Consider the following 17,598-nt stretch of genomic DNA (forward strand, 5'->3'; position numbering starts at 1 on the left):
CTTAAGAACAAGTGTGATTTGGGACCAAGAGTATCAACTCAAGATGATTCCCGTTTTTTCAGAGTTTGTGTTTTCCAGTTTTGCAATTTGGATGTTACTAATTGCACTGCAAATAAGTAGAACATCTAAGTTTTACAGTAACCGTGAATGTGTTTAGAAAAGAAAGGATGCTGTTGGAGGTTTTTCCCCTAAATGCGGCATACCTTTTAGCTAGTTTTCCATGTTGCGGCTTATAAAACGCTTTTGTTAAAGCACATAACAGTAAATATAAACAAAACTATATATTTAAAGAATCCCCGTCATTTATAAATTCAGTCTGTAAAATCAAAACGGTTTACTGCGAACACGGAAGTAGATAGGAGGGAATGCTCTCGCTCCGGCTGGAAGTTCCACTGCTCTCTGTGGCTTTCTAAACTCTGCTGGGCATCGTTGCGCGTCAAAACATTGCGTCTCTGCAGGACTTGCCAGGGCCAGAGAGGAGAGGAAATTTGCCTGGGAAGGAATGCGAAAGAGGTTTTAGGATTGGCACTGCCACGAGGAAAAACGAGGACGTGCCACATTTTCTAGGCTACGTGGAGGAGACCCGCATTTTCTTCCTTTCAAAGGTAAGATGATTTCGTCTGCGTTATTTTTCATCTCCGGTGCATTTGTTACTTATGGTTTTCACACTGCTCTCTTAACCCATTTCAAGCATCGACCTATTTATGCTCAACGCCTTTAACCAAGTCAACTTTTAACTGCAGACCCACGTGCTGTAAAATGACAATATAAAAGAAAAGTTTATGATGTCTTGCGTTGTTTACGTGCATTAGGTAACTGTTGCAGGTTTGTTCTTCCTGTTTGCTTTGCGGACGGGATGCTGAAGAGTTGCTCTCTGTGGTTACAGTATCTACTACAGTATCTAGTATTTTATTTATTATTAGGACACATGCTGTTTTTGTTGTGGCACTGCTGCACGTCTGCGCCATCATCCCCGTGCGCGCGCCCCCGGCCGTAGCGGTGCACGTCAGCAGTGATCGATGCGGGTTATCGTGTAATGTACGCTCACGTGATCACATGCTGACGACAATCACCTGCTAAAGTCACTGCGGATTTTAAAGCTTTAAAGGCGGTGTGTGTGTGTGTGTGCGTGTGTGTGTGTGTGTGTGTGTGTGCGCGCGCGCGCGCGCGCGTGTGTGTGTGTGTGTGAGTGAGTGAGTGAGAGAGTCTTGCTGAGCCGAGGCATCCCCGCCATCTGTGCTCTGTGTGGTGGCTGAAGTTATGCCCCAGATAAAGTGCGCCACTGCCTGTGACCTGATTCATACACACATCCACACTGTAAACCCTCATGTTTTTACTTAGGTGTTACCTCAGGTGATGAGACACACATGACTGAGCCTCACCTGCAGGTGGGGGGTGCCTCATGTTAATCCCAGAAATCTAGTAAATAACGTCCGCGAGAGTTCATACGGAGGAGATGAAGATCGGGAACCCCATATCGAGGCACAGCCTTGTTTTCCACTGTTTGCGATCTATTTTCATTGCAGCGTGCGCACGCACATCCCTAATGATTCTGTGGGGGCTCGATACCCAGGGATCGAAGAGGAGGGTCAGAGTTGCAGGCCTTGAAAGATGATCCTGCCCGGACGAAAGTTGTGCACATTGTGTTATGCCTGCAATTGGCCAGGTTTGACTTACAGGAAGAGCTTTAGAAATAACATCTACACATCAAGCACATGAAACCAAGCCAAAGAGGGGCAGGAGAGCAGCTGCATGCATATGTGTAAGAGTCTGAGAAGCAGGAGCATCACTTCCATCAATGTGGTTTAATGAGATGGTGGGAGTAGTCAGTGATGTCATGCTGCTGTAAGCTGTGTGGCCTCTGTGTAACAGTGAATGGAGAGCAAGATGAAAGTACACAAAGTACAGAAATCGTGACGGTGCAGCTCGTGGGCAGCAGCGAATCATCCAACACCACCTCTTCCCTTTTTTCTTCACCCTTCCCTTCAACTCTCTGTCCAAGTCATTTTCACCTGGCATCGCTTCCCCCCCCCCCCCCTCTGGTTTTCTCCTGCGCGATCACTGTCAAAGACAGCAGCAGCAGCATCAGTGTGTTACATAACAAAGGTTGTTTTTTTTGTTTGGATACAAGGGCCCTTTTGGCTGGTGAGACTCGCTGCACGTAGCCTTTTGTGATGACACCCAGAAATGACCAGAATGGACAACTCGGTGACCTCGAACGACCCGTGGCGGATCAGAGAGGCATAGAGTCAGATGAAGGAGTAGATAAACTTGGGTTTTCTTTCTGACATTTACGCCACCGGAGCCTGTCTGGATGGCTGCGATCAGCTCTTCCAGTCATCTGATCATTTATGCAATTTGTTTTGTTTTGGTTTTTTTTCCTGCCAGAGAGGTTTTATTAGTGCAAACATTTTGCGTCAGCAGTTTCTCTGAACGTCAGCATCCCGCAGACAATGCTGCTTTTGCAAAAATGACTTACAAGCATGTCCACCCACCAGCATGAGTGTTGTTCTGTTTTGGGAAGCTGTTTGAAAATGTCAAACACCGTCACTCTCAACCCCTCGAACAGCTTCACTACGTCTTTTTTTTCATCTGTTTAATTTGGTTCTCCAGCTTGTGCCTGCTTTCACTCTTTGATGTATTCCTGTGTGGTTATTTTGTACGTATTCTGTATGTTTTTATTATTCATCATTCCTCCATAAGAAAATATCTTAGCTGTTTTAAAGCCTTCACCATACTCTAGATTTAATTTAGTAAGCACAAAACCACAAACATCTGCCACTGACACTGTTAAAGGACAATATCAGCTTAATTTGTTTCCAGCCTTGTGGTTCACTTATTAAAGGAAAACAAAAAATCGAACCAAGCCTTCTAAAACCCCTCTTGTGTCTCTATAATTTTACCAAACTGTAATCATCAAATTCCTACATCTGATAGAGGTTAGGATCATTTCAGTTCTTCTGCTCATTAGATTTCCAGTTTATTGGTCTTTTAAAGATGATTAATTAGTCTTTAATAATAATATGTTTTTTTGTTTAGCACATTTTTAAAGTGCACAAATTGCTTCACAGTTTGGATAAAACATACATGAGAAAAGTGTTTGTGTAGTACATGAAAATACAGAGTCAGATGTATGGTTATCCAGCTTCTCAAGCATACTCTTACTTCCATACACACATTAAATGTGAACTATAGCCAAAGGTAAAATAATTAGTAAATAGTAAATTAGTACTAGTCGCTGGTTAGTAGAGGATGCACTTTGTCTGAAACAATGGCCACATCATTTTACCTTTTAAATATAAATACATAAGGCCTCAGTCACACAGGGCTAGAGACTGGTCAGCAACTCCCGGGAAACTACTGATTGCTAGGGAAAAATGGTTATTCCTAACAGGTGAGTGGGTTCTGGTAGTTGCTAGGTGATATTGGTTGTGATTGCGGCACTAGCTGCTGAACGGACATCTTTTTTTCTTTTTTTACATTAGTGGCGGATCATGGAGCCTCACAATAGTTCCAAAAGTTAGCAACATATGCTAGCTGCGCCATAGAAATATAGCAGCAGATAGGTTTGAGATGCTGTTTTAAGAAGTTAAAAAAGAAGTCTGTTTAATCAGCACACATTCAAACTGCCTGCTAAGCACTTGGGGTAGCTATTTGAAGGTTACATGACCCAGTGGAACGACCGCGAATTCTGAACCAGTCATGACTTACGCAGGGACTCACTAGCAGATTGTGGTCACCTAAGTTAGCATGAAAAACAACAGCTTGTCTCCAAACAGCCTTCAGCTACTTGCTGAGTCGTAATAAGACTGAAAAGTGCGACAAAAAAACCTTACTGCTGCTACCAACACATTTCAGAAGCTTTGAAGTCAAACAGTCCGTTTCCAGTTTGTGTCACGCTTCAGCTTTCGCAAACATTATTTACCAAGTGGTTGCAGACAAGTCAGCAACTGTAGCAATCTGCTAGCAACCAGGTTAATCCCAGGGATGGTTTTGGTGCAGAGCCTGCACCATCAATGTGGGAAATACCAGTTGGGAAATAAATATTTTTCTCTAGCAGCCAGAGGTTGTCAGGGGCTTGCCAACTAGGCATCTCAACCCCCCCTAAAAAAAGGCAAGTACTGTTTGGGCTCTAGCAGTAGTAGACTCTAGAGTCTTGTTTTGTCTATTGTAAAAAAAAAAAAAAAGTTGGTTATTTAACTAATGAAACTAACTAAATCTCACATTTGGTGAGCTTCAACCAGACAATGTGGGTGTAATTTTCTGAAGGCTTTACAAATACTCCAGCCTTGGCACATTCCCCTCCTGTCACTGCACTGATTTCAATCTAAAGCCACTGACATGGACTTGTACACAGTTAAGGCTGACATTAAGTGATCTTTCATCAGAGAGATTATACACAAAGAGACCTCCACGTGGATTAAATATGGCCTATGAGTAGATGCATAGCATTGCCTGTATAATCCTGCCCCTAAAAATCAGCCCACAAGGGCACTTTAATATCATAGCGTGCTATACGTCAACAATAGCTGGAACAGCATCCCACAGAGCCTTTTTCTGGCACCTGATCCATGTATCATATTTTCACTTCATGCATTCAGCTGGTCCTTTCAGACTGAGTGATTTGCAACAAATGCTGCTGCAGAGGCTTAAAAGCAGAAGCTTAAATTTAATGGAATTAAATTTGAAGCCCAAGGTTGAAGCTTACACTCCTACGTAAGACTAATTACTCAGCTGTAATCTGGCAGCTTTGTGAAAAATTTCTTAATTGATTGATTATTTGGTCTGTAATTTGGTTTGAAAATGGTAAAAACAAACAAACGTGAGTTTGTGGGTGCAGCAGTCATTCCAGTTGGATAATCTGTACCCGTGTCCATTTGTTGATTCTGTACATCAGGACTTAACGTTTTGAACAAGTGTTGGAGGACTGGATGATGCATAAACTTTGTGAGAGGATGAAACGTGCTTTGGGTAAAACATCAGTCTGTATGTGTGTGTGTCAGGGGTCAGCTCTGACAACTGTACTGAATGTGTCTTTGTGCCCCAATCCCACGCTGCTGGCATCGTGTCAGAGGAGAGAAAACAAGGGCACATCTCATTGCCTTATTTATTTATATCCCCCTCCCAGTCCTTCCCATCAGCACTCGAGCCTTTATCAGCCTCGCGCTGACACTAAAAACAATCATATTGCAGAGCAGCAACGTAAAGAGGCGCCTCTCTCACTCTCAGCTCGTTATTTTGTGTGTCCTCAGTTCACAGAGGCCTCCTGTTCCCAATCACTATTTTATTCGTTTTTCCAGATGGTTGGGTAAAGACAGACAGGAAAGCGTGGAGACATAGAGACAGATTGTAAAGGTGAACAACTAAAAAAAAGGATTGCGTTCAATAACCCATAGAAAGGATAGTAGTTAAAGGGGAGACTGTGAAAGTTGCATATTGTTATGGAGGTGTTAAGCAGCACAGGGGAATAAAACAAGATTGCTTTTGGGATTGATAGGGTTTGTTTTGCAGCAGAGCTGCAGTGCTGAAATCACAATTAACGTTGCATTAAGCAATAAAACCTCAAAGATTATTACTGCATCAAAAGGTAGGCCTCTAACTATTGAGCTCTTCCTGTACAGTTAGTCTAAACACACTCCTGTCCTCTCTGCCCCTCAGCCCCTGGGATGGGTTCCTGGGTCAGCTCTCTAATCTTCTCAGTCACCAGGGCACACCAGCAGAAGTATTTTAAGGCCTCGATCCATTTGGATATCATGGAGCGAGCAGAGCGCAGTCCTCACAGTTGTGCTTGGCTAAGCAGATTATCTCTGCAGCCTCAGAGAGCGAGCAAGGACTGCTGCTGCCTGTGGGCACTGGCAAAGCTGGAGTCAGGCTTTGACTGCATGTTAACTGTGGGGAAGAAGTGGCTTTATTAATGACTAGTACTGAATACCTGTAAGATATATATGTTGTACATTTGTTGTTCTATGATATCTTCAGACATCTGACCTGCAATCGAAAACAGGAAAAGCACGAGGCAGTCCTGAAATCTGAGACGGGTTTTACAGCAGAAATAACCTAGCACTTCTAAACATTCGGATGTTAGTCATCTGAAATTAGCATTTAGCACTGCTGTAAAAGCAGCCTCACAGAGCCTGAGTTTAAACTTCTCTCAGCCTCAGGTACATCATGTAACAATGAAACAGCTTAATTTTCTCCTATAACAACAAAACAAAACGGTTCTTTATCAGAATCAGAATCAGAAAGGGTTTTATTGCCAAATGTTGAGCGGGTTTACAACATTAGGAAATTGCTGCGGTGCTTCAGTGCAAACATACTGTTATAAATTAAGCTTAAATAGACATGAAAATATAGTTCGAACCATTAAATAATTACTAGAAAATTCCAATATTTTTGAAAATAGAGTGTTTACTGAATTCTTGTATGCAAATTCAATATTAATTTGCATATATGTGTTTTAATTTGTATAATATTTGCTATATCTGGTCATTTCTTTTCATTTTATTGCTCAAAAAATAAATGTTGCAACTTATTTTGGGTTTTTTAGTCTGAAGTCTCAAAAAGCCAAATGTATCAAATATAATAGTAAGACAAGCATTTTCTCCTCTCTCCACCACTTCTGTCCAAGATGTCTCTAGTCTTGGACAGACGTTTTGCTTTACGTTGCTAGGCAGCAGGAGCCTCGAGTCCTTCAAAGGTTGTGGCCCCTGAATTGGGTCCAGGCTGCGAGTGATGACAAGTACACTCAAGTATGCATATTGAGTATATTATAACGTATTTTTAAAATTAAATTAGTATGCGCAGTAGTCTCAGTCTATGCATCCCTCTCCAGACACAGGTGACACATTCAAACCTAATAATACAAACAGTGTAACAGAATTAAATCCCATTTGCACTTAACATCACTATTTAATCTGAAATAAGCTGAACAGCACAAAATACTGTCAGTTTAAACAAATAATAAATAAACATTCTGCTTCGATTAAGGCATTTTTGCATCATCTGCAGCTCGTGGCCCCTCTTTTACCCACACTCGTGCTGAGAATGAGGCGACTGTCTTTATTTATTGAGCTTAACACCAGACTTTCAGTCTGAGAGTCGATAAATGTGTGAAAGGGGCTCAGCCCTGTAACACTTTTTGCACCTTCGTGGACTTCAAGTTCAGCCTTGTGATTGATGCAGTGAATGACGGTCAGGTTGGGGTGGATCTTTTTCACTAAGGCGTGTGGCTGCTCCTCTCTATCAGCAGCTGCTGCATTACTGGCAAAGTCAGCAGCCCTGGTCCACAGCTGCTTTTCATCTTTTGTGGGTAATTCTTCTGTCAGCAATCAGGCAGTAGGAGTATTTCTAACATTGTTAGTGAGTTTTCTGAATCAGCCCCTTTTTGTTTCTCTTTTTTTAGTGAAAAGTAGTTTTGGGGATCATCCTGCACCGGGCATTGTCATGTCTGCTGTGATGGGATTGTGAACGCTGAACGTGAAAGTCATCCTCTAATATGATTGTTGTTTGTGCTGTGGACTGTTTCACGATGCAATGCTAAAATCAGATGGGGACTATAAATAATTTTGCAGAGGCAGGGACACAGGCTGGGGCAGTGAAATATATAATTATAAATATTCATTATACTCAGTATGGATACTAGTGTTTACTGTGTGCTTGTATCATGGTCAGTCACTGTCCTGCAGGCCCGTTGGTACATATTGGACAGCCGTGTGCCTCTTCTATAAGCATTTTTTAATTCAGACAGGTCATTAAGCAGTAACATATCTGATTTCACCAGTCAGCAGATGTTTTCCTAAAAAGTCCTGTAGTAGAAAAGCCAAGCTTCATCCGAAAACTGCCTTCAAACAAGGTAATAAATGGCTTACAGTAACACGTTATCAAATATTTACCAAAATGAGTCTTTGTCCCTGCTTTGGTGGCTCAAACGACCACTAAGGGTTCCTCAGGTCATTAATAATGCACACTGTCTTGTCCCACCATAGCTTTTTCAGGTTTTATGAGTTTCACAGATGCGACCCAGCTGGAGAATTCTCTCAACCCGCAGAGCAGTGATCACTTTATTCCCATCAGCACTTATGCACCTGTAGGTTGGGATTGAGGAGGCAGCTGTTACAGTCGCATGTCATCAGTAGTTGCACTTTTATCACCTCTCTGCGCTCAGGTGTTCACCTCCCGACCCACCGCCCACCACGGCCCTCACCTGTGTGTTGCGGTGCTTCCCCTGTGAGCCGACCTGGGCTGGCAGTCCCTTCTTGCACCGCCCGCCAACCCCGCCCATGGTCAGGATGACGCGCTCCAAGACCTTCCAGGCGTACCTGCCGAGCTGCCACCGGACCTACAGCTGCATCCACTGCCGAGCTCACCTAGCCAACCACGACGAGCTCATCTCAAAGGTATCCAACGGCAACAGTGGCGTGATTGCGCCCTGTGCTGCCATTCAGGCAGCTAATTATTGCAGGTAGATTCAGATTATTTACTGTTTTACTTCAGTTACACAGAAATAAAGACGATTGTTTAACAGCACTTAAAAGGACAAGTACTGAAAAAGCATAAAACAGGAAGAAAGGATGAAAATAAACAGCAGGCTGAACACCTGTACGCTTGTGTCAGCCACCACCTCACTATTGCCTGTGGGCGGATTAGGTTATGGATTAGGTTATAAGCTGGTTAGTGAATTGGATTATGAATGTGTTATCACTTTTTCCATGTGTGATTACGGAAACATGCTCACCTGTGTACTAAGGCCTTCTGCCTGTCGTAACACAGCTGGCTGAATTAAATATGTTTAATTTGGCGCGTCAGTGCGAGCTTTGGCCTTACTGTAAATAAAAGCCAGGTAAAGGTAGGCCTATTAAAACAGCAGTCAACCACGATGTTATCAGTAATAAACAGACCACACAGGCTTTAATATAAGCTCTTCCATGACATACGAGCACTATTGCAGTATAATAGCATGCTTATATAATCTTACAGAGTTATTGCACTGTATGGACTAGTGGATTTTTCTCAGTCTTCTCATTTTTGTCTCATCTTGCCTCTGCAGTCGTTCCAGGGCAGCCAGGGCAGAGCCTACCTGTTCAACTCAGTGTGAGTATTGATTTAGGAATAAAAGCCAGTGCTCTTGTTGCATTTCAGTCTACCTGTAGGCACAAGGCGTCGCAGGAAACCTGCATGCTGGACTTGAACAGGAAGCAGATGATGTGCCAGGTTAATATTGGGGTGTGTTTGTTTTTGTTTTTTAAGGCCCCAGTGTAGATAGTTCCAGTTTGTGCCTCAGAGCGGTGTTATTACTGGCTGAATTGAGTGTGAAAATGATGCTGCTGCAAAGCCTGGTGGCCTGCCAGTGCACCCTCTGTGCAACACCCTCTGTGCACATTATGCACAACATCTTTCACACTTCTTTTTTAAAATATTTTCTCTTTGTCTTTGCTTTGTCTCTTTCTCTCAGGGTAAATGTTGGGTGTGGCCCTGCAGAGGAGAGAGTTCTGCTCACGGGCCTGCACGCTGTAGCAGATATCTACTGTGAGAACTGCAAAACGACCCTTGGCTGGAAATACGTAAGTACCACAAACCACATCCAAGTTTAGGGGCGACAAGCTGAGAGTTTGTTATTATAGCGTACTCTTATTTTATTTGTACCCTAATTATATTTAGACTCCAGTTAATTACTGGGGTATAATTTGGTTCTTTCTGTATTTTATACCTCTTTCTAATCTGATTTTACTACAGATCTGAGGGAAACATATTGACACATTGATATAAGGACTAAAAGTACAATAAATTATCATGCAGTCAATTAAACTACCAGGCAGCATATTGAATGAATAAGATTGCATTCAATTTTTGTTATAAAACAGCCTTGCATTACACCGATAAATGGACACACTCTGTTACATAATGTGGATATAATGCCAGGTTGTGTGTGTCTGATGTTTCGCAATAGAAAAACAAACTCAGGAAAAACAGAAAACAAACAGGTGGAAGGTTTTAGATTTTGCTATAAAAAGAGAGACTGTGGACTTGGTTGGTGCGATGGTTAGCACTGCTCTCCTGGTTCAGACCTCTACGTTTGTGAGTTCTTTCTGTATGAAGTTTGCATTTTCTCCCGTAGCCTGCATTGATTTACTCCCAATTTCCTACCACAGTCCAAAGGCATGAATGTTGTGGTAATTACTGATTCTAAATTGGCCACGGATGTGAGGTAGTTTAAATGCTGTATGATTGTATAGTAAAATGTGATCTGGAATTTAAAACCATTCGAGCAGTTAATAAGTCTAGAAGACTTCCCAATTCAAGTGCATAATCCTAGCTATGGTGGCCACTGTGGGGAAACCTAGTTTAGCCACCATTCATACTGTATGTAGTGAGTATAGGCTGTCACTTTTTGCCTCAGTTCTCAATATGCCAGGGGTTTACCTCTGTTTACTCTTTAATAGGCTGTAAAACTTTGACTACTTCTGACCAACGACAGTGATACCGAGTTGAGTTATTGGCTGATATCCTAAACCTTTCTGTCTGTAAGGCTGCTGTTTTTGCCGTCTTTAGCTCATGTTAGCCTCTGTTAGCCCCTATTAGCTTCTCTTAACTGCTGTTAGCCAGCATTAGTGAAACTTTCTTTGCAGAGGAGCTAACATTGTTTGACTTTAATAAACTCTGTTTAAAGAATGTAATCAAACTTTACCTGAGTTCAGGTGTCATTTTTAGGGCATCTGAGCTTAACTTGAGCTGGGATAATGTTAAATTATAACCAGCTGTTGTTGTTTAGCTAGCTTGGCTCATTGTCAGCTGTCCGGAGATGGGAGGTTTGAATGTCTAATCTCCTGACGATAAGTAATTGTGTCAATGTTGGGAATAAGTAAGCATCTTAATGCAGGCTTTCGTGTATTAAAACCCTGACTTCAGTTCACGAGATGAGGATGATGTGGAAATGAGGGAGGAGAAAAAATAATGAGAAAGAGATGATGAAAGCGTGCAAATACAAATGTGAAATGGACATAAATAGTTTGAAGGAGCTATTTGTGATCTATAAATTAAAAGCCACATACATAAAACAGGATTAGGCCACTGTAGACACTGTATTCAAGATGGTGGTACAACAATGGTCATACAATCCAGCATGCACTTCTGTGTGCTTTTATTGGATTATTTCCGTGTCTATGTGAATGCATCAGTTTCTTTATTTACTCACCGATTGATTTATAGTTATTATTCCAACATTTTTTAATCTATTAAATAAGCTCAAAAACTTAACTGACTGTATCTTTAAATAAATGTGACTTGGGTACCAAAAAAACCAAAACAGCTGAACGTCACTTTTGAACTTTCCAGAGTTTTTTTTCCTTCTTATCCTCAATAGAGTTTCCACATTTACTCCGGCTGTTCCAGCATCCAGCTACCTGGAAAATCTACCAATAGCTCTGCTAGGAAACACAAACACAAAGTTCTCTTCTTTTTGTTTTGGTTGCACAATCGAGCCTTTATTTTCCTCAGTGGCTAACGGTCTTACATAATGACATCAAGAATTGGAGGCAACAGGCCTAAACACTGAAGATGTCATTATTCTGTAACCACTACACTGTGCAGTTAATGTTCACGTCATAAAAAGAAGCAAAAGCATTGCCCCTTGAAGGTTCGGAGTATAGGACTTTAATAGAAGTCTGGGTTGTTGATGGTTCAACAGAAGACTTTTCCCCTTTGTTAATCAAACAGAAGCTTTACATGGAAAAGTAGTTTCTTTAGGAATCTTTTATCTAGTTTAAAATAGACTCAGATTTGATTGGAACCGTTTTTGAGTTTAAAACACATGTAGAGTTGAAGCGTCTGTAAAGCAGTGATATTGTATGTCAAAATACATGTGCGGTATGTTTTTAGGACAGGCAGTTTTTTAGGTCACATGTCAGTGAGAACCTAAACAGGATCCACACGTTAGCAGTCTTCGTATGTCAACAGAGCATGTGCATTTGTCCATGGTGAACCCTGGAAGTGAGAGTTTACATTATAGGGCATGTGGCTACATCCCTGAAGAGTTCAACCAAACATGTGCACGCAGTATCCTTTTTCTGAGAAAGGTCCATTGACCAGAACTCTTTGCTTAACCTCTAACTTTAACATTCACGACTACCTCTATAACCTTAGACCTTATTCTTTAACCTCTCCGCCTAAAAAAGTACCCTCCTTATGGCACATGTTAAACACCTGGTATACCAGCTACAGAAGTAGCTCCATCTCTCAGTAGTTTCTATTCCTGTCAGGACCTCACAAGGCAGAGAAAACAGAGGTCACATGTATGCAAAAGCGTGCAGGCACTAGATGGGGCTTAAAGGAGAGCTTCCATTAATATCCTTTGCCGGCAGCAGTGTAGATTTTCTGCAGTGTTCAAAGTTCTATTGAGAGGCTTGACCTACTGCACTTCTACACCGAGAAATCTGATAGCATGCCTCTGCAGGTCTGAACCAAAATAGCCAAAGACAAAACAAGGTACAGGCGATCGTAAAAGAACATTTGTATCGGCCTACACCGTGACACAACTCAGAGGGTCTCACAGTGAGTGAATGTCCTGCACAGAAAGCAGAATATTACTGTTTTGTGACACGTTTAACAATAATCAACTCTTTCTTTGGAACATCAGATGGATAAAAACAGCTTTCCATACTTTTCAAAATAAGAGCTGTGCTAAAAGGATTTCATCAATGGCTGATTGAGACATGCCTTCAGTGATGTCAACATGTTTGCAATGGCCTCACTAATTTTAAGCAAATGAAGTAAAATAAAAGACTATAATAAATGTCATTTTAGACATTAAGACAGAAGCACACACTAGAAAAGGCACACAATGGAGAACAAAGGGCTTGGGAGTAGTGCAAATGGCTTGGTCTGACTAGAGTGTGTATGTTATGGGCCTGAATGATGAAGGATACTCAGCCCATGGCTCAGATTGGTGAGGTGGGGTGTGGGTGGATAGTGTTTGGTGACAGTCGGAATTGTCCAAGGGAAGAAGCTGTTTCAGTGTACAGTTGAGAATGATGCAAATGCCATTAGTATGTACTTACAAACTGGTAGCTTATCCAATAGAGAAATTAGCCAAGATCTAGGTCATAGATCCCCACTGGTTGATGACTGGTTGGCAAACCGATTGCTGAGTGGTCGCTGGAGTTTGGTTGCTGTTGCTTGGTGAACTTGTTCGAAAAAAAGGGGGCTGTATCAGAAATCCTCTTCTTGCTTTGGCCGCCTGTCGTTTGCATGGAAGATGCCGATTTGTCTGCAAACATTGCTAACTTGCCACGGAGTGGTAGTGAAATGCAAAGTGCAATCTGAACTGGAAACAGAGAACGTTCAGCTTCTTTGCCAGTTGAAGATGGACGTTCTCTTTCACAGTTTCACTGTCACTTGGAGAGTGTTTGCAGTGTCTATCCAAGCCTCCCTCAACCACTTGTCAAGGGAGTGGCTGATCACTCATTAGCTAGACTAGCGACCAATCTAGCAAGTGTTTCCATAGCAACAGACATCAACCTCATGTAACCAGTCAGGGAATGCTAATTTTTCCCCAACTTCCCCAATTGGCCATTGCCAGTTTGAAAATTTAGGCTTACATACTGCCTTTCTACTCTGGAGAGCACTCAGACAGTCTTTCTACTACAAATGTCATTGACCCATTCAATCTCTCAGTCACACATTCATGCAGCATTTCTATTCAGTATGTTGCCCAAGGATACTTTGGCATGCGGACTGGACAGTGGTAGATAACCCACTGTACCACAATAGCCATTGGCTGAGACCTTAAGCATTTATCTGGCTCAAATCTTTTTGCCATTTCTGGACTCTTTTTGGCCGAGTTCCAAGCATTTCAGTAAGCTAGCCCAAGCATGCAGACTTCCTTTTTGAATGATAAAAGGATCAGTCAGCAAAGAGTCAGTGAACTGGATAATGGCAGAGGAAGAATGAGCTGCACAGTTACATACACGTTTGTGTGTTTACTTAGCTTACCAACACTGCAAGCCACTAATAATCTATGTAGCTAAGACTTGTACTCTGGTACTTTTTCTAAATCCATTCATATTTTCCTGAGGAATTTTGGATCACACACCCAAGCGAGGAAAAGCAAGCTTTAGCTTGCAGAGTTTGCCCTGCATTGGCTGCAGCCTGTGTTCATTTGGTGTCTCTACTGCTTAGAGACTCAGTCCTGCCAATGTAAGGCATGACAGTGCAGTCTGGTCAGGGTTTTGGATCTGCAGGCTCCTCTGCAGTGTTTAGTGACTGATTGTTATATAACCAGCTTCCCCGGAGCCAGGAGCAGAGACAGGCCAGGATTTTTGCACAGAACTGAAAAGACTGCATTAGCCTAATCTCCATATACATGCTGTTACATTTGAAATAAACGCAGCCTCTCTTGTCTTTTGTCCTCTGCCACTCCCTCCAGGAACATGCTTTTGAGAGCAGTCAAAAGTATAAAGAGGGCAAATTCATCATCGAGCTGGCCCACATGATCAAGGACAACGGCTGGGACTGAGGGGCGAGCAGCCGGGTGACAACCGCAGCGGAGGAGGAGGAGGGGAGGGACTGGGTAGAGGGTGGGAGCGGGGTCGTGTGTGGTGGGTGAGTGTGTGACTTTGGTTTGGCTGATTTACCATTAACCTTTGTAACTTACTACCCATCCCTCCCTATCACACCTCTCGATGTACACACACAAAAACACACGCGTCAAAGTCCCAGACATCCCAGTTTGACAGAGAGACGGACTAGGCAGGCTTGTACGCAGCTAGCAGGACTAGGTGACTGGCCAGCAACAGTATACGAGGCAAGATGTCTAATTTCTTTTTCTGAGCCTTTAAAAAAGACAGCCGCACTCCCTCTATACCTGCTAGGAGACGTCTCCACTGTGTGAAGTATTGTACCTTGTCTAATAATGACTTTAAAACCATTTGTTAACGGGAAATTTAGCCAGAACGAGACCGGGTGGCCCAGCCTTCAGGCGTTCGATGGCCTTGAATGAGGAGCTGACGAACGTCCACTCCGTCCCCGACGTAAAAGAGATGACCTAATATGATTATAGCAAATCCAGCTGATCGGGGCCATGCCAGCTGGGCCATTGATGAGGCCTGGCGCTAAGGCTTGGCACGGAGGCCCTAGCACATGGGGCGCTGAGTTGGGGATGAGGGGGTAGAGATTGCTACCCACTGGGCCTCTCACTCCAAATAGTGGGAGAGGGAAGGGTCCTGATCCATTTATGTTGAGGCTCTGATGGTTTCTGGCTGGGATCCACTCCATGTCATGCCAGTGATGCAGCTCAGGACGATCAGGGTGAGCCGAATGTGGAAGAGAGATAGAGATGGACAGCCACCAGCTTGTTCCAAAACCTCATAGGAATTTGCCCTCACAGCAGCAAAGCAGCTCTCCCGGGTTTTATTCATCCTTCAATACACCAAAGTCGTGTAAAGCGATCTGCTGATCGTTCCCCCAAGCTCGTCTGGTGTCCGCGGACCCATCGCTGAGACCACCTTTGTTACAGGACCAGACTGAATTGCAAAACGTAGGCATGTCTCAGGTCAGCACCTTTGGCCAGAGTTCCTAAAAGATTTGCAAACACTGTGAGCATCTTTCTGCTGCTTAGAGGAAGAGCAAAGGTGATGAGGCGATCAGTCAGATGCAAACACATTTGAAGAAGCCAACCAGCCAGTGGTTAGAGAGCAACTGGTTTCATGTGTCAAGAGAACATGAAAATATACTTTTAACCGAGTTATACATGACTGCAGATTTTCAGTCATCGCTCAAAGGCTCTCTTTCAGTCTGGGATGACTGCTGTTTAACTGCTGTTACCCTGATCGTTAACTAACTGTCCCTTGTTTAAAAAAGGAGAAACTAATGGGTAACATTTTGAAGCAATGTATGAGATTCACTTTTTTTCCTAAATGCGCCGACACATGATCTACCTAGCTTACTAAATACTCCTCATCCACTAAGGGTCTTGGATTAATCACAGTGCGAGGTAACCTTACTGGAAAGCGTTGCTCAGGTTCATTGATGCTAACTTTTCTTTGCTAAGGCCAGCATCCTACAAAACGAGCTAGGTGTGTTATTCTCCGATGGAAATGTATTGTTTTCAAATGAGAGAATCCATTACAGCTGCCTCCATCCCATGCAAATGCACTGTTAATGCATGCACGGTATAAAGTTTTCTGACTAGTTTTGTGCTAGAGATCCTCATGATGTTTGTTTTTTATTTTTTGGTGAAAAACAGCATTTTGTGCATATTAAAGTTCCAATTAAACCTTGTGCTGTAACTTGACACCTAGTCAGCTTCATCTCAGTCCGTTTGAGCTGTGAGATGTATCGCAGATTAAATGTGATCCTGGTTTAGAAAAGTAAAAATGAGTTGCTCTGTTTTGTCACAGACACAGTTTCCTGCGAACATTGCTCTAGAAGTTTCCCCGTAGGTGAAGAGTCCTTTTCAGTTACAACCAAACCTTAACGGTTAACTCTCGTCGGTAACTCTCACCGCTCAGTCTGAGGCTGCAGCGTTAAAAACCCAGCACTACCAAAGAACCCACCCATTAACAATAAATTGACCAAACAAAAGATTTCATTTTGCTTGGGCAAAGTGTTGCATAACAAGGGGTGTGCATATAGCTGAAAGCCAAGGTTGTGGATATCCTTTCTCTGTGATATATATAATATACATACATGCATTACTTTGATTTTGTAAACAGATCTTAATATATGAATATATTCTATTTACTGTATTCATCATTCATGTCAACCTCTGTGTTACAGATTGTAAACAGTGTTAATGTATTGTGTTTTATCTATGATCCTTACGATGATGAATGAATATGATTTAGGTCATGTCATGCTTTCTCTCTGGTACCCCACATTGGCTGTACGATACTACTTTTTTTACTGAAAATGTTTCAATTTTAATGTCTTTTTTAAAGGAGGATGCTGATGTTGACTATATATCATTGGATCTTCATCTAATAAAATGCATCACGGTATCTGTAAGGGTCGTTGTGTTTTTGTCTTCTCGCGCTACCTCGCCCACTCCAGCAACTGAGTTTGAAGTGTTCGGACAAATGTGAGATAACCTTGAGGATAGCACATACGTACAAGCCCGATTCTAAAAAGTTTGGGATGCTGTAGAAACAGAACACATTGCTCTCGTAAACCCATGTTTTATTCACAATCTAACATAGAAAATCTAGGTTTGAAGTGAGAAAATGTACCATTTTAGGAAAAAAGCAAGCTCGCTTTCAATTTGATGGCAGCAACACGTCTCTAATAAGTTGGAAAAAGGCCTTTTTTACCACTACGTAGCAACCACTCTTCTTTTAGCAACAGTCTTGGAACTGAGGAGTTCAGCTGCTGGACATTGATGATATAGGATTCTAGATGCTCAACAGTCCTGGGTCTTCTTTGTCATATTTTTCATTTCATGTACTGTGAAGCCATGCTGTTGTAATAGATGCAGTTTAGCATTGTCTTGTTGAAATATGTAAGGCCTTCACTAAAATGATGTCTGGATGGGAGCATATGTTACTCTAAAACCTGTATATACCTTTAAGCATTGATGGTGTTTTTCCAGCTATGCAAGCTACCAATTCC

General features: G+C 42.4%; 1 protein-coding gene across 1 annotated transcript; it reads left to right on the top strand.

The window, feature by feature from the left end:
- Window positions 1–51: 51 nt before the first annotated feature.
- On the top strand, window positions 52–16,991 carry ypel2b (yippee-like 2b). Its single transcript, XM_085479398.1, has 5 exons — window positions 52–605; window positions 8,165–8,396; window positions 9,047–9,090; window positions 9,452–9,560; window positions 14,420–16,991. The coding sequence occupies exons 2-5, from the start codon at window positions 8,280–8,282 to the stop codon at window positions 14,507–14,509; spliced, it is 360 nt and encodes a 119-aa protein (XP_085335524.1). The 5' UTR covers window positions 52–605; window positions 8,165–8,279; the 3' UTR covers window positions 14,510–16,991.
- The last annotated feature ends 607 nt before the right edge of the window (window positions 16,992–17,598 follow it).

The sequence above is a fragment of the Copadichromis virginalis genome, linkage group LG14 (assembly GCF_057382275.1).
Source record: "Copadichromis virginalis isolate Kocher_CV1m ecotype Utaka linkage group LG14, C_Virginalis_male_GT1.1, whole genome shotgun sequence".
In the NCBI taxonomy this organism is placed as follows: domain Eukaryota; kingdom Metazoa; phylum Chordata; class Actinopteri; order Cichliformes; family Cichlidae; genus Copadichromis; species Copadichromis virginalis.